The sequence below is a fragment of the Erinaceus europaeus genome, chromosome 8 (assembly GCF_950295315.1).
Source record: "Erinaceus europaeus chromosome 8, mEriEur2.1, whole genome shotgun sequence".
Taxonomy (NCBI): Eukaryota; Metazoa; Chordata; class Mammalia; order Eulipotyphla; family Erinaceidae; genus Erinaceus; species Erinaceus europaeus.
The window spans coordinates 93,629,729-93,655,371 of NC_080169.1; the positions used below are offsets into that span (position 1 = coordinate 93,629,729).

A 25,643-nucleotide genomic window follows, 5' to 3' on the forward strand; every position below is an offset into this window, starting at 1 on the left:
TATTTTTGAGTCCACATGAAACATTTTTAATATATATTATTTTATTTGAATAAGAGAGAGAGATAAAGAGAGAGAGAGAGAAAGGGAGAGGGAGAGAGGAGGGAGAGAGAGATGTAGACTAACTGAAACACTGCTCAGTTCCGGTTTATGGTGGGACTGAGGAGTAAACCTGGGACCTCAGAGCCTCAGAAATGAGTCTTTTTTGCATAACCATTATGTTGTGTCCCTAGCCTTCACATGAAACATTTTTAAGGACAGACTTTATATCAGGCCACAGTGTCCATAAAGTCAAGAACACTGAAATCATCTCAAACATCTTCTCAGACCACAGTGTACTTAAACTTAACATTTAACAACAAACAGAAAATGATTAAAAAAAAATCCCAAAGTATGTAAACTCAACAATACACTGCTTAACAACTACTAGGTCAAAAAAGAGATTGACAAAAATATTAAAATGTTCCTGAAAATAAATGAAAATAATGATACAATCTATCAGAATACATGGGAAACAGGGAAGTATTAACAGGAAAAATCACAGCCATAAAGGCACACAATAGGAAATAATAAAAATTTAAAATAAACAACCTGACTATATATCTCATGAAGTTACTCCCAGAAGGATAAAGAATAGGAAAGCTATCAAAGGTGGGGATAGGATATGGAGTTCTGGTGGTGGGAATTTTGTGGAGTTGTACTCCTCTTATCCTATGGTTTCTTTCAGTGTTTCCCTTTTATTAATAAAAATTTTTTTTTTAATAATTTTTGTCCAGGGCCAGGCAGTGATACAACCTGCTTAAGTGCACACACTACAGTGCAAAATAAAAAATAAAAATAAAGAATAAGAAAAAACAAAGGAAACTAAAATCAAGCAGAAGGAATGAAATAATTTTTAAAAGACCAGAAATAAATAACATTAAAAGTAAAAGAAACATATAAAAGGGGGGGTTGCTTGTTTTCCAGGAACCGAACCTGGGATTTTGGAGCTTTAGGCATGACAGTCAGTTTGCATAACCATTATGCTATCTTCCCCCACCCAAGACCATATAAGAGATAAATGAAGCAAAATCTAGTTCTTTCAAAAGGTAAACAAAATTGGCTAACCCCTAGCCAGAATCACATATGTGGGGGGGGGGGGGGGGCTCAAATATATAGAATCGTAAATTAAAAAGAAGATATCACAGACACCACAGAAATCCAAAATATCATGCTAGGCTTCTATGAATTTGAAAGAGACAAAAAAAAAAGTTCCAAAACAGAACCAGAAGGAACTAGAAAACATGACTAGACCAATGACATCCAAAGAAATTGAATCAGATATCAAGAGCCTTCTCAACAATGAAAGTCCAAGCCCAATCGTTTTAACAGAGAAATTCTACAAAATATTTAAGGTTTTGTAACCATACTTTTTAAGCTCTTCTTGACTGTTGAAGGCATGGAAATACTCCCTACCATCTTCTTTTTTTTTAATTTATTACTTTTCATTCATGATTTAATAATTATTGACAAGATTGTGGGATTAAGAGAAGTACAATTCAATACAATTCCTATCACCAGAGTTCCATATCCCATCCCCTCCATTGGAAGGTTCCCTATTCTTTGTCCCTCTGGGGACAAAAGATCTTTATCTCCCTATCATCTTCTATGAAACCAACATCACCCTGACAGGAAAAACAGACACATAACAAAAACAAACAAGCAAACAAAAACTACAGACCAATAGCTCTGATGAAGACAGATGCTAAGATACTGAACAAAATTCTAGCCAGCTGGAACAAAATTCTTGCCAGATTGTACATCATTACCAAGTGGGATTTATCCCAGGGATGGAAGTCTACTTCAACATGTATAAATCAGTCAGTGTGATCCACCACATTAGAGAAACAAAAAGAAGAAGAAGAAGAAGGAGGAGAAGGAGAAGGAGAAGGAGAAGGAGAAGGAGAAGGAGAAGGAGAAGGAGAAGAAGAAGAAGAAGAAGAAGAAGAAGAAGAAGAAGAAGAAGAAGAAGAAAAAGAAGAAGAAGAATGTGAAGAAAGAAAAGCTGAAAACCACATGATTGTTTCAATAGATGTAGAGAAAATCTTTCATGATTAAAACACTACAAAAAATAGGAAATGGGGGAGTTGGGCTGTAGCGCAGCGGGTTAAGCGCAGGTGGTGCAAAGCACAAGGACAGGCATAAGGATCCCGGTTCGAACCCCGGCTCCCCACCTGCAGGGGAGTTGCTTCACAGGCGGTGAAGCAGGTCTGCAGGTGTCTATCTTTCTCTCCTCCTCTCTGTCTTCCCCTCCTCTCTCCATTTCTCTCTGTCCTATCCAACAATGACAACAACAATAATAATAACTACAACAATAAAAAAAAAATAGGAAATGGTTTGCAGTGAGTACCCCCCTAACACTTCCTCTCCACTATTCCAAGCTTTGGGCCCATGATTGCTCAACAATTTGTTTGGCCTCGTATGTTAACTCTCTTTTCAATCACCAGGTTCCAGATGCCACCAGGATGCTGGCCAGGCTTCCCTGGATTGAAGATCCCACCAATGTGTCCTGGAGCTCAGCTTCCCCAGAGACACACCCTACTAGGGAAAGAGAGAGGCAGACTGGGAGTATGGACCGACCTGTCAACGCCCATATTCAGCGGGGAAGCAATTACAGAAGCCAGACCTTCTACCTTCTGCAACCCTCAATGACCCTGGGTCCATGCTCCCAGAGGGATAGAGAATGGGAAAGCTATCAGGGGAGGGGATGGGATATGGAGATTGGGTGGTGGGAATTGTGTGGAGTTGTACCCCTCCTACCCTATGGATTTGTTAATTTATCCTTTCTTAAATAAATAAAAATAGGAAATGGTGAAATTTCTAAATCCAATCAAATCTATATACTACAAACCTACAGTCAGAATCATACTCAGTGCTAAGAAACTGCGAACATTTCCACCTAGATCAGGTGCCATACACAGCTGCCCACTATTGCCATTACTAGTCAACAAAGTGTTGGAAGTCCTACCCCTACCAATTAGGCAAAAAAAAAATTAAAGGGATACAGGTAAGAAGAGAAGAATTTAAACTGCCATTGTTCATAGACAATATAATACTATACATAGGAAATCCCCAAGAATCTGTTAGGAAGCTGTTATAAATTACTAACCAATACAGTAAAGTGTCAGGTCACAAAAGATACAAAAATCAGTGGCATTCCTCTAGGCAAACGCTAAGTCAGAAATTAAATTTAAAAAGCAATCCCACTTATTACAGCAGCAAAAGCAGTCAAATATCTAAAAGTAAACCAAAAAAAAAAAAATGAAAGACTTGTATACTGATAATTATGGGTCACTAGTCAAGAAAATAGAAAAAGACACAAAGAAATGGAAATATATTGCATGTTCATGAACTGGCAGAATTAGCATCATCAAAATGACTATATGCACATTTAACCCAGTCCACATCAATTTTCCACCAAGTTTTTTAAAAAGAATATAGATCAAATGCTACCAGAGTGTATATGGTTAAGAGATACCTGCAGGGGGAAATCTTCTCTAAGTATTGCAAGTGTCTCTCTATCTCTATCTCCCCTTCTGCTCTCAATTTCTCTCTGTCCTATTAAGGGAAAAAAAAAAAAAAGCAGTCACCAAGAGAACCGTCATTCCTTAGTGCTGGCACAGAGCCCCATCAATAACCTATGGAAGGAAAAAAAAAAGCATTTTCCAAAACTAAGACCTGAGCTCTCTGATAGAAACTGTCCCATCACCAAGTCTCAAGAACTTAACAATAAGATAACTGAAGATGAAGGTGCTTAAAAGTTTCCAGCATGAGTGATCAAAGAAATGAGGACCCAAATGATGTCTGACTTTTAATCAAATACTGTTTTAAAACTGTAAAGTAAAATACTGTTGGAAATTTAACCTTCTATACCCGGTCAAATTAAAATCCAAGAATGACGTTCATTCAATAGAAGTTATTTTGGATGGCTGATGAAATAGCTCAGTCAGTGTGCTGCTTTGTGATGTTCAAAGTCATCCCCTTTAGTGTATTAAAGGAAGCTTTGGTTCTGTGGGGTTTTCCTTTTTTTTTTTTGTTTTCTATAGAAATTTCAGGCTTTTATCTAGACTCATAGCTTGCTTTCTTATTTTTCTGTTTTATTTATTATTGGATAGAGACAGAGAAATTGAGAGGCTGAGGGAGATAGAGAAGGAAAGAAACAGAGACGCCTGCAGCTCTGCTTCCATCAGGTGAGGACCAGGGGATTGAACCCAGGCCTTTGTGCACTGTAGTATGTGAGCTTAACCAGGTGTGCCACCACCTGGTCCCCATAGCTTCCATTTCTAAGAGTACATATAGCATGGCTCCTCTTTCCTTACCCCAAATCTTTTGTCAATTCCAGCCTTCAACAAAACGCAATGGATTATGAAAATACAATTGGTTACAATTCATAAAAATGAAAGTCCTGGGTATTTCTCAAACTAAACTAGAATTTTTCACTTCAGCAGTCTATTTTTACAAGTAGTAAAGCACTTCATAGAGATTTCCAACTGCTTAGAAAATGACAAAGGGATATAATAAGACATGAGGTACAATGTTAGATTAGTAAATTACTTATAGTGCTTCCCACTTTTTAAAAACTTGATAATTATCCATAGTAGTTTTTCACTTCAGATCTTTAAAACCAAGCAGTTAAACGAAAAATCACAAAGCACATTTTGGAATGCTTTAATTGGCAGAATGGAGGTATACACAAAGAATTTTAAAATAAAATTGATGCCTCATAGAGTAAGAGCTAAGGCAAAAGTACCTACATCTCACAGTATGCATACAATCAGATGGAGAAAGGAAAAAGGTAAATCAAACTGAAGAGGCAGGCATGAAAGAGGAAGGAACTGGGATGAACTGTCAAAACACTTAGCTGGTGTCTTCAAGCCTTACTTGTTAGTTTGGGACAAACATGATATTTGGTCACATACACAAACACACACACACACACACACACACACACACACACACACACACACACACACAAGTAGAAAGCCACCACCACATTGGAATGAGGCAGGAATTTAGAATCCTGGGGACCATGTAGATAATGGACTAATGAGAGAAGTGTGAGATCAGAGCACTAAAGAGGTCGGTGCTTTCTTGTGATGGGCATCAACCAAACCACAGCAGCGTAACAGGGGAAAACACCCAAACCACTTCTGTGGAGATTCTGAAGTAGCTACAGGAAGGCATGACTAAAACACACAGACAAGCACTAGAACTTGGTAGAGGAAAGTTCTCTCAGTTGCCTTGAAAAAGACAAATCTTGTTGAAGCATTCAGTTCCCTACAAAGTCCTATTGGTCTTTATCTTGTCCTTTGTATTTTGAAGCATCTCGGGCTTCGCTGCTCGGGTTGCTCCAGTCATCAGCTTCAGAAGCGGTTTTGTAATGGCGGCATGCAGACTTGTTAAAGACTGGCAGTCTCTCAAATGATTCACTTGAAAGAGCCTTCAAGTAAATGATGGTATCAGTACCCATTCCTTCCATGGAATAGAGTTTTAAGTCTCCTTGAAAATATCTAGCATACAGGCGACAAATCGGCAAACCATAACCAAATCCAGCCAGGGGGGCCGCTCTTCTGGACTCGAGGCTGGGTCTGGGAGCAGTTGAATACATGTAGTTAAAAAGACGGTCTATTTTTCGAAGTGGGACCCCACCACCTTGGTCGCTTATCTTAATGGACAAGTCTTCCTGACCTAGAGTAACGAGGGTCTTAATAGCTGGGCAACCCTCCTTTCTACCTTCATACAGTTCAACTGTTGCTCTCATTGAGTTCTTGAACAACTCAAATAACATGTGAAACAGATGTGAAGGCACATAAACTACCTGTATAGGTTTGTCTAGAGCTTGGGCATTGAATTCTTCGATTTTCAGTTCTGGAGCTACGAGGTAATACTGTTCACACAGCATCTTGGCCTTCTCATAAGCATCTCTCACAACATCAGCCACATTGCAGGTGGGGTCAATACTTCCGATGTGTTTAGGATGAGCAGGATTGATGTCACCGCCAAACAGGAGTGTGTGTTGGTTAATGAGCATGCGGAAAGAGATGCGGTTGATATAAAACCGATCCAGAAAATATTGGATGTTACTACTAGTGAACGGGTCAAAGCCAAACTTTTCTTTGTATTCGATCACTCCTTGTGCTATCATAGGTGCCACATCATTGTGTCTATTTCTGATATTAATCAGAACTTGAAGAAAGTTGACCAAGACCTGTGGATCCTCAGGGCTTTTGTTCTCATATTCTAAGAGCTCAAGGAAACTCTGCAAGTACCCATTTCGCACCAGGTTTACCGAAGGGTGGTGTAGCAATTTATCTGGCAGAAGACCAACTTCCCTCGCTGTACTGGCGAGGCGCACGGGAAGTTCTTTCCGTAGAAACACGAATGATGTTTTCTCACAAGCATCTCTTCCAAAGTCCAAAAACTGTTTGATGGAGAGTGGCGACGGCGAGAAGCGGGAATAGCGCTCGATCTGCTTGAGCAACGGCTGTTTCAGCAGCCCATAGAACAGCCGCATGGTCGCTGGGGCTGGGCCCCGCCGGGCTGGAACCTCTGAGCCCACGCGGGTGGGTGGGGCAAGTCAGCAGAGGCCTCCCGGGCTTCCTGGCGAGCAGGTGCTCTCTGGCCAGCAGCAGCCCGCTGTGCTGTGGTTTTGTTTGCTTGTTTTTTGTTGTGGTGGTCTTTCTTTCTCCCCTCCCCCCTATTTATCTCTGTCTCTATCCAGAAGGAAGGAAGGAAGGGAGGAAGGGAGGGAGGGAATCTTGAATGTTTGATGGTTACACCCCATGCATCTCAAGCATAATCTCTGGGGGGAATGGGGGAGGGGGATGACTACTAGAGAATATGTTCCAGTAAGAATGGGAAATGGCTCGGGTTAGGGGCCTGGCGCCACATGAGGAGTGTTGTGACATCACAAAACCATCCAAGTCAGTAAGAAAATAACAGTTTGGAATGAGAAGATAAAATAAAAAAATCATCGGGCTCAAATAAATAATACTATTAAAGTGAGTTAAGTAGTTAATAAGAAAAGGTAGTTCTCCCAAGGACAGGCGACAGCTATAAAATGTCAAAAGAGTTCCTTTCATTAAGTGACTATTACTTTCTTACTGAGATGTGTTCTCTACAATCAAAACTTATCAGAAGTTTTATTGTTTGAAATTAGATCACTCAGAATGAAACACCACACTGTAGCATAGAAAATATGTGTTATTCTGACAGTAAAGCAGACCTGTTTCACAACCAACATGCTGAACTTCAGAACAAAGAACAAACAATATCGTATCTCTCTCAATAGTTACCAAAGTAACAAGACTTTGGTCTAATTCCAGATCTGGACTTGACAGTGCCCCATTTACATACAGCCTTATTTTGTATTGACAAGATACAGCCTGACTGAAATTTCACCAAAAGCTCACTCTTCCTCTCAAAAGTCTGCAATCATCCCATTTTCCATATTCTTCACTGAAAATTAGTTTGGACTGAAAAAGTGAAAACTCCACAAGGCATAGCGGCTTTATTCACAGTAGCAAAGATGTGGGAACAACCAAAAATGTCCTTTGACAGATGACTAGATTAAAAAAAAAGTTATGGGACATATACTCAATGAGGTATTATTCATCAATAAAAAAGATGATATTGTGTCCGTTGGGATAAAGTGGAAGGGACTGGAGATGATTATACTTAGTGAAGCAAGTAAGGAAGTGAAGAACTACTACAAAATGGTTTCACTCATACATGGTATATAGAGAATTTAACATATGAATGTGAAGGAAAAAGTCAGCCTATATCGTAAGACTGGGAGAACTATAGTGCTTATCTATAGGGGTAGGGGTGGACACACAGACCTTTGGTAACTGGAGTGGTAAAAAAAAAAAAAAACACTAGTCAATAAAGCTATAAATTTTTAAAAATAAATAAATAAGGGAGTCAGGAGGTAGCGCTGTGGGTTAAGCACACATGGTGCAAAGCACAAGGACTGGCAGAAGGATCCCAGTTCGACACCCCCCCTCTCCCCACCTGCAGGGGAGTCACTTCACAGGCGCTGAAGCAGGTCTGCAGGTATCTATCTTTCTCTTCTCATCTCTGTCTTCCACTCCTCTCTCCATTTCGCTCTGTCCTTTCTAACAACAATAACATAGATAACAACAACAATAACTACAACAATAAAAACTAAATAAAAGGAAGAAGTACTGCTACAGTCTTTTACAAAGTTATCCCTGTGATTATTATGATGTGCAGTATCATCCAACATGATAAGTTAATAAACTTGACTCTGCCAGACTACACGTTGTCTCTCAGGACTTAGTCCGATTGTGCTAGATTAACACTTTAACTTATGTTTCTCATTGTGCAAAAACCTCATCACTCCTTTCAGGTCTGTCTGTCTGTCTGTCTGTCATTATCACCAGAGTTATCTCTGGAGCTCTGTACCTGCACAATCCACTGCTCCCAGTGGGTGGTTTGTGTGTTTTGTAGAGGCAGAAAGAAAAATGATAGGGAAGAGTGATAGAGATCTTCAGAATTGCTTTATCGTGCATGAAACTTCCCCTTCTGTAAGTGGGAACCCAAAGCTTAAGCCCACATTCTCACGCAGGGTGATGTGTGTGTTCAACCAAGTGCATCACCACCAGCCCCTTTTCAGGCCTTTTTATTTCACAGAAAAATGATGCTAGGAGTCAGCAGAAATAAAATGCATGAGTTTCAACTTCTCATGTTTACTTGAAATTCCATTTCTAATAGAGAGAAGGTACTAGTCTTTCCCCCAACTAATCAATGTACTCCTGAGAAAATTTCAGATTTCTTTTTCATGGATATTTAAAACTACTTCTAAAAATTCATATGGAGGAAAAAATGTGCAGTTTAACAACCGTAACAGATTGGAAAAGGGAAAATAATGAGGAGAAACAGAAAGTGGCAAATCTCCAAATATATTCCAAATCAGTAGTAATGAAAGCAATGCAATACTGCCAGGGCAGTAGACCACTACAGAAATGGTGGGACGGAGAAAGTAAAATTAGATACATGAATGAAAAGAACATTCAGTATATATGAGATTGGTGTAGAGAGGATAAACATGGGTATTCACAGTCTTAAGCAACTAACATTACATTTGGGAAAAATTATGTTGAAACCCTTCAGTGTATTTTTTCTAAAAAAATTCAAATAAAGTATCACAATCTATGAAAGAAAGATGTATTTATGATTGTAGGGTATTATTGCTTTCAAATAACAATATACAGAATACAAAAGCCGTAAGTGGAATATTAATGAATTTGACTTCAGTGAAATGCATCATAAACCAAGCTAGGGTATGGGTGAGAGACTGAGAGATAGAATGAAAATATATGCAATATCAAAAGAAGACAAAAAGTTTGAGGGCCTGGGTGGTAGCTCACTTGGTTAAGTGTGCACACACTTGGCTTGCTCAAGGACCTGGGTTTGAGCCCCTACTACCTATCTGAAGTGAGGGATGCTTCACCAGTGGTGAAGCAGGTCTGCAGGTGTCTTTCTTTCTGTGCCCCCCTCAATTACTATCTGTCCTAGCAAATGAAAAATGATAGAAAGAAAAAAAGTCTGGCCACCAGGAGCAATGGATTCACAGTATTGGCATCAAGAATAACCCTGCTGGCAAAAAAAGAAAAAAAAAAAAAAACCTTTGAACAATAATATGAATTACTGGTGAGATCAAAGTGGAATGGTCTTTTAAGAACTGTTTACGAGTATGTACTTGGTCCAATATTTATGAAAAATACTGTTATGTCTTGGTTTCTTGTTGTGGTTGTTCTTGGGCTTTCACCACTCTGAAATCCTGTTACATTATTTTAACCAAATTGTCCCATAGCCTCTTATAGTGGTCTTTTCCATAAACTAGTGTGGCTTAAGAAAAAGATAATTGGTTCATGAGTTTACTTTCTGGTATTCACACATAAAAAAAAAAATCTTACCGCCTTTAATCTTTGAGCATGGTACTCCTCAGCTGATAAATATTTTCCTGGTGTTATCAATTTGTCAGTTACATTTGATACATAAACACCAATTTTAGTCATCTGTGTGGATGTTGTATTTGTAGTTTGTTGGAGTTTTTTTCTTTCAAAAACTGTCTAAAATAAATATACAGAAATCAAATGAGCATCCAGTATACATAGAAGTGAATAAATATAGTTCTAGCAATAACTACCTATTGCCATCTTAAACTCTTAAGACAGCAGGAATCTTCCTACTTTTCTATAAAACCTGTATTTCTCCTAGTACTGGACCATCTGAGGAGAGGCTCGTTTTCCTTCATGTTTCTCTAGATCCATACCATTGGATACTGCATCTCAACCAAACCAATCCAACCAGTACCACCTCAGCATGTTTCACTTTGGGTAGTGTCCAGAGACTCCAGGTGTGGGATGTCAATTCTTCAGCTCCATTACTCTGCCGCCAAGGTGCAGATGCTACCATGATGCCAACCTGACTTTCCCAGGAAAACAGGAGACAACCTCACTAATGTGTCCTGGAACCTCACCTCTCCAGAGTCCTGCCCTACTAGGGAAAGAGGGACAGGCTGGGAGTAGGTATCAGCCTGCCAATGCCCATGTCCAGTGGAGAAGCCAGACATTCCACTTTCTGCACCCCATAAAGATCTTGGGTCCATACCCAAAAGGGATAAAGAATAGGAAAGCTTCCAATGGAGGGGATGGGATGTGGAACTCTGGTGATGGGAACCGTGTGGAATTGTACCCCTCGTATCCTACAGTCTTGTCCATCATTATTTTAAAAAAGAAGTGAATAAATAGTACCTTTTCCTATATATTTGCTAATTTTCTTTTACTATTTTAATTGCTAAACAATTCTTCAGAATATTTTAATTTTATAAAGGAATAAAGTATATTTGCTGATTATTATTTTAAATTATTAATTAATTAATTATTGGATAGAGACAGAGAGAAATTCAAAACATAGAGGAAGATAGGGGGAAAAAAGAGAGACACACCTGCAGCCCTACTTCACTACTCATGAAGCTTTCCCTATGCAAGTGGGGGTCAGGGGCTTGAACTCAGGTCCTTGTGTGCTTAACCAGGTGTGTCATATAGCCTGGTCCCCTCTTTTCTGAGTCTTTAGCTTCAAATATCTCCACTAAAAAATTTAAATGGGAGGGAAAGAAAAATTAAAATAGGGGCCAGGCTTTGGCACACCTGGTTGAGCACGTTACCAGTTGCAATGACCTGAGTTCAAGCCCTCAGAAGTGGGAAAGCTTCACAAGTGATGAAGGAGCACTGCAGGTGTCTCTCTTTCTCTCTCCCTCTTTATCTTCTTCTCAATCTAAATTTCTCTCTGTCCTATAAAATGAAGGAAGGAAGGAGGGGAGGAAGGAAGGAAGGAAGGAAAGAAAAAAAGGAAGGAAGGAAGAAAGAAGGGGGATTTAAGCAAAATTAAAATATTACCTGGGTATCCCTACTAAATACATTTTGTTTTGCAATAAGCTTTTTAGGTAGAGTTTGTGTTCCAGCATGGTGATATTCTTTTCCTGTGATTTTATGTCTGAAGCCACCAAGAAATGGTTTGTGAAAGTCAGACTTTGTAATCTCAACAGGTACTTCCTGGTAATGACTAATGTCTAAAGAGATAAATCCAACACTAAATTCAGTGACAACGAAATTCCAAACTACTTTATCTACAAACATTAAATAACTGACCAGTCTGTACTTTGACAGTTATGTAGTAAGGTCTTTCATTTAGTTGATATATTGTTTTGATTGGAAAGAAATCTGGATCTGTAGAAAAGATTTCCATTTGTACAACATCCTCTGGCTTAACTCCAAGTTGCAGAAGAGACTCATTATCTTTAAGAATCATTCCTTAGAATGAAATAAAATCATAAGAATTATTAGAACAAAGAAAATAACCACTTATTCTCTTAAAGGGATAGAGAGATCAAAGGCATTTATATATTTTATTACAATATGTAGAGTATTAATTATGTACACTTCTAGCTGTAACAGCATCACAGAACACTCCACTGAGAAATGTTAAGGTGATAGCTACTGAGCAAGAATTCATAATTATAAACAAAACTATAATAACAAACTCATGGTAAATATAAATATAATATATAAGTGATGAAACTCTAAAGACATTTGAAAATAAAATCATTTTAAAATCTGAGAAAAAATAACTAAGCACAGGACATATCTAGATCATGGAATGTCTAATTATTTTAATACCCATTGAGTTTATGGTTAACTATTAAAATGACTGCAGTCTAGAATGTTCCTATCTATAACCATGGAATGCAAGCTCGGACCTACAAGATGCAGAGATATACAGGCTCCTGTGCTGAATATGAATACACATAGACCCCCAAATCAGTTGGATGGGGCCTACAATTAAATATTTATATACTTTTCCCATATTTGGGAGCTACTCTCTGCAGCTTTCTAGTCCTATTTCCAACTCTGATGCCATCTGCCCATACAACACCTTTAGCACACCAGTATGTTAGCTTTAGGGCTCAGGAAAAAATTAATAGTCATGGGCCCCTTGGAATATACCTAAAATAGACATCCTAGCTTCTTCCAACATGAAGACCCCCACTATATTATTACCTCTAGGTTCCTGATTACTAAACAATTTGTTTTGCTTTATATGTTAATGCTTGTCAGTCACCAAGTTGAAGATGTTAACATGACACCAACCTGACTTCCCTGGGCAGATGACCTCACCAATGTGTCCTGGAACCCCACCTCTCCAGAGCCCTTCCTTACTAGGGAAAGATAGGAACAGCCTAGGGGTATGGATCAGCCTGTCAACACCCATGTCAGAAATGAGGCAATTACACAAGGGAGACCTCCCACCTCTGCATTCCATAAAGTTCATTGGTTCATATTCCCAGAAGGATAAAAAATAAAATAGGGAAGCTTCCAATAATGGGAATGGGATGCTAGTGGTTGAAATTGTGTGGAATTGTGTACCCATCTTATCCCACAATCTTGTCAATTATTAAATCACTAATTAAAAAAACAGTACAAAAATGAAATAGCCATAAGGAAGACTTCTTTATGTCTCTACTTGTTTCCATAGTAAACCTGTACTCCTGGAGAGAGTACATGTTCCTCCTGTACACTAGGAGAAAGTATCACATAAAAGAAGACATAAAGGTATTCATAAAAGAAGAAAGGTTGTGAGGAGCAAATAATATGGATTCTCTGGTAACAAAGATCAGTTACTCCAATTTTATAGTGTACTTTCTGATTCAGTTTTGAACTTCACCTTATGGTTAATATCAAGCAGTTTCAAATTTCCTCTTCCAAACCGTATCTACATGAAGTTTAGACTTCCATCTGAAAACTGTGTGGTTTAATTTTCTGAGTTTTAATTCCCTTCTCTCTCTCAAAAAAAAAAAAAAGGAACATTTGCCTCATAGATTGTTGTATTAAATGACAATGTGATAAGAGAGGTAGAACATTTTGTAGAAAGATAATAATTTGTTCAAATAAAGTAACTATCACCACCACTATTACTAGTAACTGTTTAAACGTGAGGTTTGTCACCTAAAATTTCTTTATAAAAAATTAGCTATTTAAATGCATAATATATTACTAATAGAACCATTCATTTTACTAGTTATCTAACAATGATTCTGAAACTGAGTTGGTGGTTTTTCTCTGATTTGTCAAGGAGTAGAAACTTGAAATATGACTTAATACTTCCAGCATTTAAGATTTTTCTCACGCACAAAAATAAAGTTCTTATATACTGGAAACTCCATGTGATTTCTATATAATTTAATATCAAACCTTTTTAAAGATAAAATATTACAGTCTCTCTGGATACATCCTAGAGAAATATTGAAAAAATTAACCTAGTTAACTCAGTCAGTTTCAAATACTATATCCACTCGAAACTTATAGCCATACAACCATATATTAAACACCAAGAAGAAGCTCAAATGAACGACCTTACTGCACACCTCAAGGACTTAGAGGAAGAGGAACAAAGGAACCCTAAAGCATCCATAAGGACAGAAATCACTAAAGTTAGAGCAGAAATAAACAACATCGAAAATAAAAGAACCATACAAAAGATCAATGAAGCCAAATGTTGGTTCTTTGAAAGATTAAACAAAATTGACAAACCCCTAGCCAGACTCACCAAACAAAAAAGAGAGAAGACTCAAATTAAAAGAATTGTAAACAATGGAGGAGATATCACAACTGACACCACAGAAATCCAGAGAATCCTTTGAAACTTCTATAAAGAACTATACGCCACCAAGCTAGAGAATCTGGAAGAAATGGAACAATTCCTAGAAGCATATGCCCTTCCAAAACTGAACCAAGAAGAACTACAAAATCTAAATGCACCAATCACAGACAAAGGAATTGAAACCGTTACTAAGGACCTCCCCAACAAAAAACGTCCTGGACCAGATGGCTTCACAAATGAATTCAACAAAACTTTCAGGAAACAGTACCCATACTTCTTAAGCTTTTCCATAAGATTGAAGAAACAGGAATACTCCCTTCCACCTTCTATGAAGCCAACATCACCCTGATACCAAAAGCTGATAGGGACACAACAAAAAAGGAAAACTACAGACCAATATCTCTGAGGAACATAGATGCCAAAATATTAAACAAGATCTTGGCTAACGGGATACAGCAACATATCAAAAAGATTGTTCATCACGACCAAGTGGGATTCATCCCAGGAATGCAAGGCTGGTTCAACATCCATAAGTCAATCAATGTCATTCACCACATCAATAAAAGCAAAGGCAAAAACCACATGATTATCTCAATAGATGCAGAGAAAGCCTTTGACAAAATCCAACACCCATTCATGCTCAAAACTCTACAAAAAATGGGAATAGATGGGAAATTCCTCAAGATAGTGGAGTCTATATATAGCAAACCTGCAGCCAACATCATACTCAATGGACAGAAGCTGAAAAGATTCTCCCTCAGATCGGGGACTAGACAGGGCTGTCCACTGTCACCGTTACTATTCAACATAGTATTGGAAGTTCTTGCAATACCAATCAGGCAAGAGAAACAAATCAAAGGAATACAGATTGGAAGGGAAGTCAAGCTATCACTATTTGCAGATGATATGATAGTTTACATAGAAAAACCTAAAGAATCCAGCAGAAAACTTCTGGAAGTTATTAGGCAATATAGCAAGGTATCAGGCTACAAAATCAATGTACAAAAATCACTGGCATTTCTTTATGCAAACACTAAATCTGAAGAAGAAGACATCGAGAAATCACTCCCATTTACTGTTTCAGCAAAATCAATCAAATACCTAGGAATAAAGTTGACCAAAGAAGTGAAAGACATGTATACTGAAAACTATGAGTCGCTACTCAAGGAAATAGAAACTGATACCAACAAATGGGAAGACATCCCATGCTCATGGATTGGAAGAATAAATATCATCAAAATGAATATTCTCCCCAGAGCCATATACAAATTTAATGCAAATTAAATTAACCATCAAAGTTCCACCAAGCTTCTTTAAGAGAATAGAACAAACACTACAATCATTTATCTGGAACCTGAAAACACCTAGAATTGCCAAAACCATCTTGAGGAAAAGAAACAGAAATGGAGGCATCACACTCCCAGACCTTAAACTATATTATAAAGCCATCATCATCAAAACAGCATGGTACTGGAACAAAAATAGGCATACAGACCAGTGGAACAGAACAGAAAGCCCAGAAATAAATCCCCACACCTATGGACACCTAATCTTTGATAAGGGGGCCCAAAGGATTAAATGGAAAAAGGAGGCTCTCTTCAATAAATAGTGCTGGGGAAACTGGGTTGTAACATGCAGAAGAATGAAATTGAACCGCTTTATCTCACCAGAAACACAAATCAACTCCAAATGGATCAAAGACCTAGATGTCAGACCAGAAACAATCAAATACTTAGAGGAAAACATTGGTAAAACACTTTCCCACCTATACCTCAAGGACATCTTTGATGAATCAAACCCAACTGCAAGGAAGACTAAAGCAGAAACAAACCAATGGGACTACATCAAATTGAAAAGCTTCTGCACAGCCAAGGAAACTATTAAACAAACAAAGAGACCCTTCACAGAATGGGAGAAGATCTTCAAATGCCATACATCAGACAAGAAACTAATCACCAAAATATATAAAGAGCTCAGCAAACTTAGCACCAAAAAAGCAAATGACCCCATCCAAAAATGGGCAGAGGATATGAACAAAACATTCACCTCAGAGGAGCTCCAAAAGTCTAACAAACATCTGAAAAACTGCTCTAGGTCACTGATTGCCAGAGAAATGCAAATTAAGACAACACTAAGATACCACCTCACTCCTGTAAGAATGGCATACATCAAAAAGGACAGCAGCAACAAATGCTGGAGACATTGTGGGGACAGAGGAACCCTTTTACAGTGCTGGTGGGAATGTAAATTGGTCCAGCCTCTGTGGAGGCAGTCTGGAAAACTCTCAGAAGGCTAGACATGGACCTTCCATATGATCCAGTAATTCCTCTCCTGGAGTTATGCCCCAAGGACTCCATAACACCCAACCAAAAAGAGGTGTGTACTCCTATGTTCATAGCAGCACAATTCATAATAGCTAAAACCTGGAAGCAACCCAGGTGCCCAACAACAGATGAGTGGCTGAGAAAGCTGTGGTATATATACACAATGGAATCCTATGCAGCTATCAAGAACAATGAACCCACCTTCTCTGACCCATCTTGGACAGAGCTAGAAGGAATTATGTTAAGTGAGCTAAGACGGAAAGATAAAGATGAGTATGAGATGATCCCACTCATCAACAGAAGTTGAGTAAGAAGATCTGAAAGGGAAACTAAAAGCAGGACCTGACCAAATTGTAAGTAGGGCACCAAAGTAAAACCCTATGGTGAGGAGTAGACATGCAGCTTCCTGGGACAGTGGGGAGTGGGAGTGGGTGGGAGGGATGGGTCACAGTCTTTTGGTGGTGGGAATGGTGTTTATGTACACTCCTAGTAAAATGTAGTCGTATAAATCACTAGTTAATATGAGAGGGGGAAAATTAATTGTATGTCTCGAAGTTTTTCAAAACACAAACTGAATCTTTTCAATATATAGGCTGTGTAATTGATATGCAGACTCTCTCAAAAGCCTAGACCAAGTAGATCAGAAGCAACCAATAGCACAGCTCTATACAAGATACTGGGTACTGTACAGCAAACCCTAACAAAAGGACTTTTCAAAGTTAACCCAATTACCAAATAATGTGATGATAACATTAACTATCGATTGTCTTTTGGAACCCTAAGACAGCAGGAACCTCACATCTCCACTATAGAGCCTCTACTTCCCCCAGTCCTAGAACCCTTGGTTAGGGCCCACTTTCCCGTATGCCTCTCCCAATCCATATCAAATAATATTGCATCCGCCGATCACAACCTAAACAGCGCAACGATTGCCACCTCAACATGCTTCACTTCACAAGTGTCCAGAGACTTCACATGTGGAATGACAACCCTTCAACTTCATTACTCGGGTGAGACCTTTCCTTTCATAGTATACTCTAATTCCATCTCAGGTGGTTCACTTTCTAACAAAGTCCCAAAACCTAGATATACACCAGTTTCTGTGAGAGAGAGCATATGTTCACACGTATCCGTAAACTACTGCAAAATATATGCCTGAAAGCAGAAGTGCACTAGAGTTTGCAGTGAGTACCCCCCTAACATTTCCTCTCCACTATTCCAAGCTTTGGGTCCATGATTGCTCAACAATTTGTTTGGCTTCCTATGTTAACTCTCTTTTCAGTCACCAGGTTCCAGATGTCATCAGGATGCCGGCCAGGCTTCCCTAGACTGAAGACCCCACCAAGATGTCCTGGAGCTCCACTTCCCCAGAGACCCACCCTACTAGGGAAAGAGAGAGGCAGACTGGGAGTATGGACCGACCAGTCAACGCCCATGTTCAGCAGGGAAGCAATTACAGAAGCCAGACCTTCTACCTTCTGCAACCCACAATGACCCTGGGTCCATGCTCCCAGAGGGATGGAGAATGGGAAAGCTATCAGGGGAGGGGGTGGGAAATGGAGATTGGGTGGTGGGAATTGAGTGGAATTGTACCCCTCCTACAATATGGTTTTGTTAATTAATCCTTTCTTAATTAAAAAATAATAAAAAATAAAAAAATAAAAAACAAATACTATATCCTCTCATGATAGAAAAACACAAAATGGGATGTCCAGTATTTTCCTATAAATAAATGACTGTAATAGAAATGAGAATTAATCTTAGTGTACAAAAGACTGAGAGCCATTTCTAATTCCTCTTCTCATTCTATACATTCCCATTCATTTACTACTTTTAAGATGACTTCTTCTACTCATAAGGAACTATTTCCATTCAGTCTAAATTTACCACTTCTTAAAAAGTGACAAATTTTGTCATCTTTATGAAATTTACAATAAGTATTATCACTTTTATTAAATGTTCTTCTAATATCTCCTAATTGTCTTCCTTCCTGTTCTCTCAAGTTTTTTTCACATATTTTCATTAAAAACATTTACACACTATGACTAATCACATTATCCTTTACTCCCCAAAGTTGGAGAACATACTGCAGTTAAATTGTTTTTAAAATCAATAGAGGTGATGCAGGCAACTTTTCCTTGTCTTTCAAAACCTCATTTTCTCCGTGTTTTTAAAATTTTTTTTCCTTTTTTATTCACATTAAAAAAATCACGGATGGTATTTCTGAGACATCACTGGAGCTTGAGATGTTCCTCAGCTGAGGCATTGGTGATAATCCTTGAGATAGGGCATTAGAGTCAGCTGAGTTTTTGTGTTAATAACAATGTTTCTTATTTTTATCAAATAAGGGCATACTTCCCACATCTCCTCTTCAAAATGACTTTTTTTTTTAAATCCTATTTTAAAATCTATTAAGTCCTACTGGGTTTCTGCTTTGGCAGTTGAGCTATTTCTAAGAGTGAAACTTTCGTCCTCCTTGTATGAATACTCAAGTATTTTATTCATATTTATCATATCCATGTGAAAGAAGCCTGCAGGTCATCTGTCTCATTCTGTTTCAAAATTGTTCTTAACTTTATTCATTGCAGACATGATCCCCACAAAGCTTTTCTACACATTAATATGTCACCACTTGCTTTCAGTTTGTTCCGATTTGTTACTTTTGCCATACATTTGCTCATTTTGTTCATAATACAGAGAAACTTTAATGAGTTATTAAAAATCATGTAGCAAAAAAAAAATGTATACCTTTTGTGGTAACTATTACATCTGCTTTCTTACTAGTCTATAAGCAATGTGAGGACAAAGACTTTGCTTCATATTTCTTTTTATCTTCAGTTCTTTTTCTCAAGGGTTACACAATTGTCTTGGGTCATAGAACCATATCAGACTTAGGCAGCTTCCATTTTTTTTAATTTTAAAATATTTTTATTTATTTCTTTAATGGAAAAGATGCATAGAGAGAGAAACCAGAGCACTGATCAGCTCAGGCTTAAGGTGGGCTGAGGATTGAACCTGGAATCGCAAGAGCCTCAGGCATGATATTATTTTTGCATAATCATTGTGTTCTCTCTCCAACCCTTATCTTCAGTTCTTAGTAAAGAACTGAACATAACCTCTGGAACAAAGGTTATCCTCAAGAAATATGTTCAATTAGTTAATGCATACCATTAATATTTGAGTAGTTCAAATAGTATCAAAACATTAAGTCATATAAGCTAAAGGTCTTGACTGCTTAGATGTCAAAACTAAAGAAGTCTTGATAAATTTCATTACTCTTTAAGCTTACCTCTACAATTTATCTGGAGAACATAAGGTGGAATATTTAACAAGCTTGAAAAATGATCCTTGATGCTTTTTATAGCGGTATCAAGTTTAAAAGGCATTATAATTTCCTGGCCCACAGGAATAAATACAAATTTTACTGCAAAAAAATAAGTAAATAAAAGAGTCATAGTCAAAAGTAAAAGACAACTATAGTACACAAGCAGATACAGAATTATGGAACACTTTTTAATCACATGAAATACAGAGATTACTCCTGTCATGTTTCCCTACCATAGACCCATAGTGAGGTACTTTTAATTTTCAGTGAAAAGAGACCCACATTCAACTACAAACTTTTACATTAAAAACCAATCCAGAATCTCAAAATTTAACAACGGTATCCGTTTCCCTCAACTCCAACTCAGAGATCAACTCTCTTTTCCATTCCCTTTTCTGAGGGTCACTATAAGTTCAGGATTACCTCCTCACATAATGCCCAAAGGAACAGGAAATACAATTAAGCTGTTTTTAAAGATTTCTAATATCTGGTTTACAGTAATCAGGCATTAGCATAGGAAGCATCTCTGAAAATCAAAAGTTCTTATGTAGTGAGTGTTAGAGAGACCTTGTGACCGAGAAGTTGCCTTTAAATGTAGAAATGCACACAAAAAAGGCACCTTCCCAGATGAGCTATCTTGCTGGCTGGATGTCTATATGTCAAAAATAAAGAAAGACTTGTTATAAAGTGATTAGCTATTAGTGTCATGATACTGGATATGAACTAGGAAATCTGGACTTGAGTTTTCATCCCACCTCTTGGTCCTATATATCAATACTATCAATTCCAAACTGGCATCAAAAATCAAAATTATATTCTTATAATTGTCTAATCACTAAGCATTTTTAACTAAGCATTTTTTTAAAAGATTTACATATTTGAAAGAATATGAACTAACAGAGAGAGGGAGAGAGAGAGAGAGAGAGAGACGGGAAGGCAGAGAGAGAAGCATATTTAGGCCAGACAGATCAAGACCTTTTGGCCTTGTAAGTATCTAAAATACAAAGAGATTCAGATACCACTAAAAGAGTTCAAAGCATAGTGAAGTCAAGTATATTAATATGGATACTAACCATTGGATTATCATAGAAAAAAAAACCTCCAACTAACCTGGTTATAACAGTAAATTATTGATATTTTTAACTCTTTCCAAGACTGTAAGAAACCCCTTGCATTCTCTTTAAGACCCTCATTTCTCCTAGTCCTTGTACTTCTAGAATATGCCCATACTTCTTGATATTCCTTCTCTATGATTCCTTACCACCATACCAACTTTGTCAACTTCAACCAAATCGCTAGTGGTGCTGCCACCCACATTATGCTGCCACTGAAATCCTACTGTGGACTGTATATAACTAGAGCTATCCAGCCTAAGAAGTCAACCTAGCAACTCTTCAAATCTGGTGAGACCTTTCCTAACACTACCTTGATCCATAGATGGCACATCATTTAAGTAACAGATACCAGGTTAGGCTAGGGTTTAGGGTACTGTGTCCAGGTGTACACACATCCATAAATAAGGGTCAACTATATAACTCAAAGTCAAAGTGCTCAATAATGGCTGAAGTGCCTAAAGAAGGCATCACAAATTCTGTAATTGATTGGGCTTAGACCAAATTTGCTGGGCAGCCTAGCAGAAAGGCCCAAAGAGGACAGATCCCAAAAACCAAATTCTATCTGGGTTCAATAAATGATATTCAATGCCTAAACAACTGAGAGAAAAATCTAAGATCATCAGATAAAGGACAACAAAATTTGGATAAGGGCAAGAGACTGATCCAGTTAATAATGGTCCATTTGGTCAATATCATACCACCTCATCATCTGAGGCAATAGTTAGGGAACCCTTGGATTCCCATACACATATGATGGGCCTAGACCTCTAAAGGGTCCCTCTCTCCACTACTACCGGTCGCTTCCATAAGGAACGGCATCTTGTGGGCCCTCCCAGGACCTTGTCCTCACCATAAAGCAATGACGGTAGGGAAAGCCCCAGTCTCTGAGGGGGAGAAGCAATTACAGAAGTCAGAACTCCTTCCTTCTGCTCCTCAAAAACAATCTTGATCCATACTCCCAGAGGGGAGGAAGTGATAGGATGAAGATAAGAGGGCTCTAAACTCCAGCTCCATCAGCACCCAGAGAGAGAGAAGGAAAAGGAGAGGGACATATGGAGGTAGTTATGATGTCATGAGTGGCTTAGAGGGGAAGTGAGGAGTGAATCAGAAAGGGGGGGGGGGGGGCGACTGTATAGATGTGGACAAATAGTTGGAGATGATGGTTGGTTCATGTCTACAACCTTAGGGGAACTGTGGTAGATTGCAATGGAGAGAGTGAAGATTCAGAACTCTGGTGGTGGAAATGGTGTGGACTCAAATCCCTGTCGACATGTAATTCTATAATATATAAGTAAATAACTTTTTAAAAAAGAGAGAGATAGAAGCATAGAGTTGGGCCAGGGATTGAACCTGTGACCTCTGGGACCTCAGGTATGCAAACTGGTACTCTAACAGATTGAGCTATTTATTTCCTTGGTCCCTCAACTACTTTTAAGACCTGCTTTATTTAGGTAAAATAAATATATAAATTTAAATTTTATTTATGCTCATTTGTTTAGGGAAATTAGATACTACAGGATAGAAAGGCCTCACAAATAGTTAAAACATTCAAGTGGTATAGCTGTAGATGTTTATGAATACGGTAAAGTAATATCAGAAGTAAAATGATCTTGAAGCAAAAACAAAAAGTAACCATTCTTAAAAATAAGAAAAAGAAACAACTCATCTTCCCATGACAATACCTGTTGCAAAACTCTCTATGGTTGATGTTTTCAGAGATTCTTTTACAGCCTTTATCCTATCCAGAATTGTTGAAGATACATCTAAATGTGGTGCAATTGACTGCACTGTATTAACAGATTCAGTCTTCGGCATATTTTCAGGTATCAAGGACTCTAAATCACGTGTGTCTGACACAGAATCTTCTATTAACTGTCTTCCAGCCAGACTCGAAAAGCTGTGGCCATGCACATGCTCAGCATACTTTCCATGTCCGCCAAAGGATGGCTGCTTTTCAGAGTCATTTACTTCAGTTTGATCTGATTCAGGAAGGTCTACCGAGGCTGCTGGAATAGTGATGGTTTCATACCTGCTACCTGCGTGTTGTGTATCAAGTGTACTCTGATCAAAATTATTTTGATCTTTTTCAGACATTTTCCTAAATTGAGAAAAATAAATAAATCTATTATACATATATATAAATGTGAAAAGTCATACACAAATATCAAACTCATTTCTACTATAAATATACTACGAAGTTCTTTGAAACATACTGTCACCCCTTCTATATCCAATAAAAAATGTTTTATTAAAGGACTTTTTGAATGACATTTTTTCTGTGAATTTAAAATGAGCATAAGATTTATGTTGCTAGAATCAAGTTGGACTAGAAATCCTAAGGAATTTGTCAGCTCCACATAACTTAACAGAATGTACTCTTAGTTGCAGCTATTTCTGTAAATCATAGTATAAGTTTCTAAAGACTACTGAACCCCAAATAAACATACCAACAAACAAATGTGAGTTGATCTTGGAGCTGACTAGAGCCTAAGTGATAAGAAGCTTAGGTTTAGCAGAGTTTAGGTTTATGATAGCATTTAGGGACTTGGGTCAGGGTGTTTTAGGGCCACCAAAGGCGTAAGATGAATCAGAGCAATGAAAAGCCAGTATAACACAGTGTATCTGCAAAAGTTAGCAGTGGGAAAGTGGGGGAAATGACTTTTCAGTTTAATTTCTGTAGCAACTACAAAGGGAAGATTAAACATTGGAATGAGAGTGAGGTAGAAGAGTTCCTACTCCTTGCCCTCAATGTGGCTCAACAAAGGTAGGGACTGCCTCATTCTCTGAGGGGAGGTTGGGTCAAAATACTCTACCACTCGAAGAAGATGGGTCTGGCAATGAGTGCAGCCTAGAATGTTCCTAGCTATGACCACAGAATACAAGCTCAGATCTACAAGAATGTTGAGGTTACACAGTCTCCTGTACTAAATATGGGCCCCAAATCAAATCAATAGAATTTTTCAGTTAACCATATTTATATATTTTTCCCATATCTGGGAGCTACTCTCTTCCCTGACCCAGCTTTTTAGTTCTATTTCCAACTCAGACACTATCTCCCCAGACAATATCTGTGGCCTATATGCACATTAGCTGTTGGGCTCAGGCAAACATTAGGAAAATCACGGGTCCCCTGGAATATAACTAAAATAGACCTACTAGCTTTTTCCAAAATGGAGACCCCCAAATCTTATCTGCTAAATTTCTGCCTTTAGGTTACTAATTATTAAAAAATGTGTTCTGCTTTATATCTTAATTCTTTTTCAGCCACCAAGTTGCAGATGTTACCATGATGCCAACCAGACTTCACTGGGCAGATGACCACATCAATGTGTCCTAGAACCCCACCAGATCCCTGCCTCACTAGGGAAAGAAAAAGAGAGAGGCTGGGAGTATGGATTGACATGTCAACGCCCATGTTTGCAGGTAAGCAATTACTGAAGCCAGACTTTCCACCTTCTGCAACCCATCATGATCCTGGGTCCATCCTCCCAGGGGGATAAAGAATAGGAAAGCTTTCAAGGAAGGCAATGTGATGTTTATAGTAAATACAGTTGTTAGTACATGAATAAAAATTCTCAGTTTTCTGAAAAACTCTCTCATATAGAAATTGACCTACCATATGATCCAGCAATTCCTCCCTTGTATATTTATCCTAAAGAATCAAACATGCCCAACCAAAACTGTGTGCATACATACCTATGTTCATAGCAGCACCATTTGTAATAGACAAAACTTGGAAGCAACCTAGGTGTCCTACAATACATGAGTAGCTAAGAAAGTTGGAATACTACTCAGCTATTAAGAATTGATGAATTCACCTTTACCTCAACTTAGGTGGAGCTTGAAGTAATCATGCTAAGTAATCATGCTAAGTAAATAATGCTAAGTAATCACGCTAAGTGAAATAAGTCAGAAAGAGATGGGAAGATCTCACTCATAGACAGAAGTTGAAAAATAAGCACAGAAGGGAAAACACAAAGCAGAACTGAGACTGGAGTTGGGATATTGCATCAAAGTGAAAGACTCTGGGGTGGCAGGGGGTGGGGGGAGGGCTCAGGTCCTGGAACATGATGGCAGAGGAGGACCTAGAGGGAGTTGAATTGTTAAGAGGAAAACTGAGAAATGCTACACATGTACAAACTATTGTATTTTATTGTTGACTGTAAGCCATTGATTCTCCAATAATGAAATAAAAAATAAAGTAGTTTGTTTTGGTTCAAACCATTAAATAGCACTCAGGTATGCAGTTTTTGGTCTATAGACCTGGGTTTGAGCCTCCAGTTCCCAGTTGCAGAGGGAAATCTTTGCAAGCAGTGAAGTAGTGCTGCAGGTGTCTGTCTCTCTGTCTCCTTCATTTCTGTCTCCCCATTCCCTCTCAATTCTGGCAGTCTCTATCCAATAAATAAAGATAATAAAATAAGTAAGTAATAAATAAATGTGTGCTCTATGAAGTTAGCTATCTCCTGAACCCAAAGCTTCATTCTTTATCACCAAAGACCAAAAAATCAAATACAACTAATCAAAGAAAAAGAATAAGCTTTCCTTGAAGAGAATGAAATAAAAAAATTACACGCAAAAGCATGTATGAATTTCACATGAATTACACTGAGTGAAGAAGTCAGTTCTAAAGCATACATACTATTTGATTCAATGAAA

General features: G+C 38.2%; 2 protein-coding genes across 3 annotated transcripts in view; both read right to left on the reverse strand.

Annotated features, from left to right (window-relative positions):
* The window catches only part of IQUB (IQ motif and ubiquitin domain containing), a 72,208-nt gene that overhangs the window by 37,705 nt on the left and 8,860 nt on the right, over positions 1-25,643 (reverse strand). For both annotated transcript variants that reach the window (XM_007531684.2, XM_060196501.1), the window contains 5 exons: positions 22,670-23,085; positions 19,837-19,971; positions 11,715-11,876; positions 11,463-11,635; positions 9,978-10,133 (listed from right to left, as the gene is read on the reverse strand). In XM_007531684.2, the coding sequence (XP_007531746.1) occupies positions 9,978-10,133; positions 11,463-11,635; positions 11,715-11,876; positions 19,837-19,971; positions 22,670-23,081 (1,038 nt within the window). In that variant the 5' untranslated portion in view covers positions 23,082-23,085. The remainder of the gene's footprint in view (positions 1-9,977; positions 10,134-11,462; positions 11,636-11,714; positions 11,877-19,836; positions 19,972-22,669; positions 23,086-25,643) is intronic.
* LOC103121159 (pyruvate dehydrogenase (acetyl-transferring) kinase isozyme 3, mitochondrial-like) lies at positions 4,689-6,624 on the reverse strand. Its single transcript, XM_060195722.1, has one exon. The coding sequence runs from the start codon at positions 6,548-6,550 to the stop codon at positions 5,324-5,326; it is 1,227 nt and encodes a 408-aa protein (XP_060051705.1). The 5' UTR covers positions 6,551-6,624; the 3' UTR covers positions 4,689-5,323.

Bases quoted from the DNA above. Each gene is read 5' to 3' on its own strand.
- LOC103121159 (XM_060195722.1), bottom strand. From the start codon at position 6,550: ATGCGGCTGTTCTATGGGCTGCTGAAACAGCCGTTGCTCAAGCAGATC.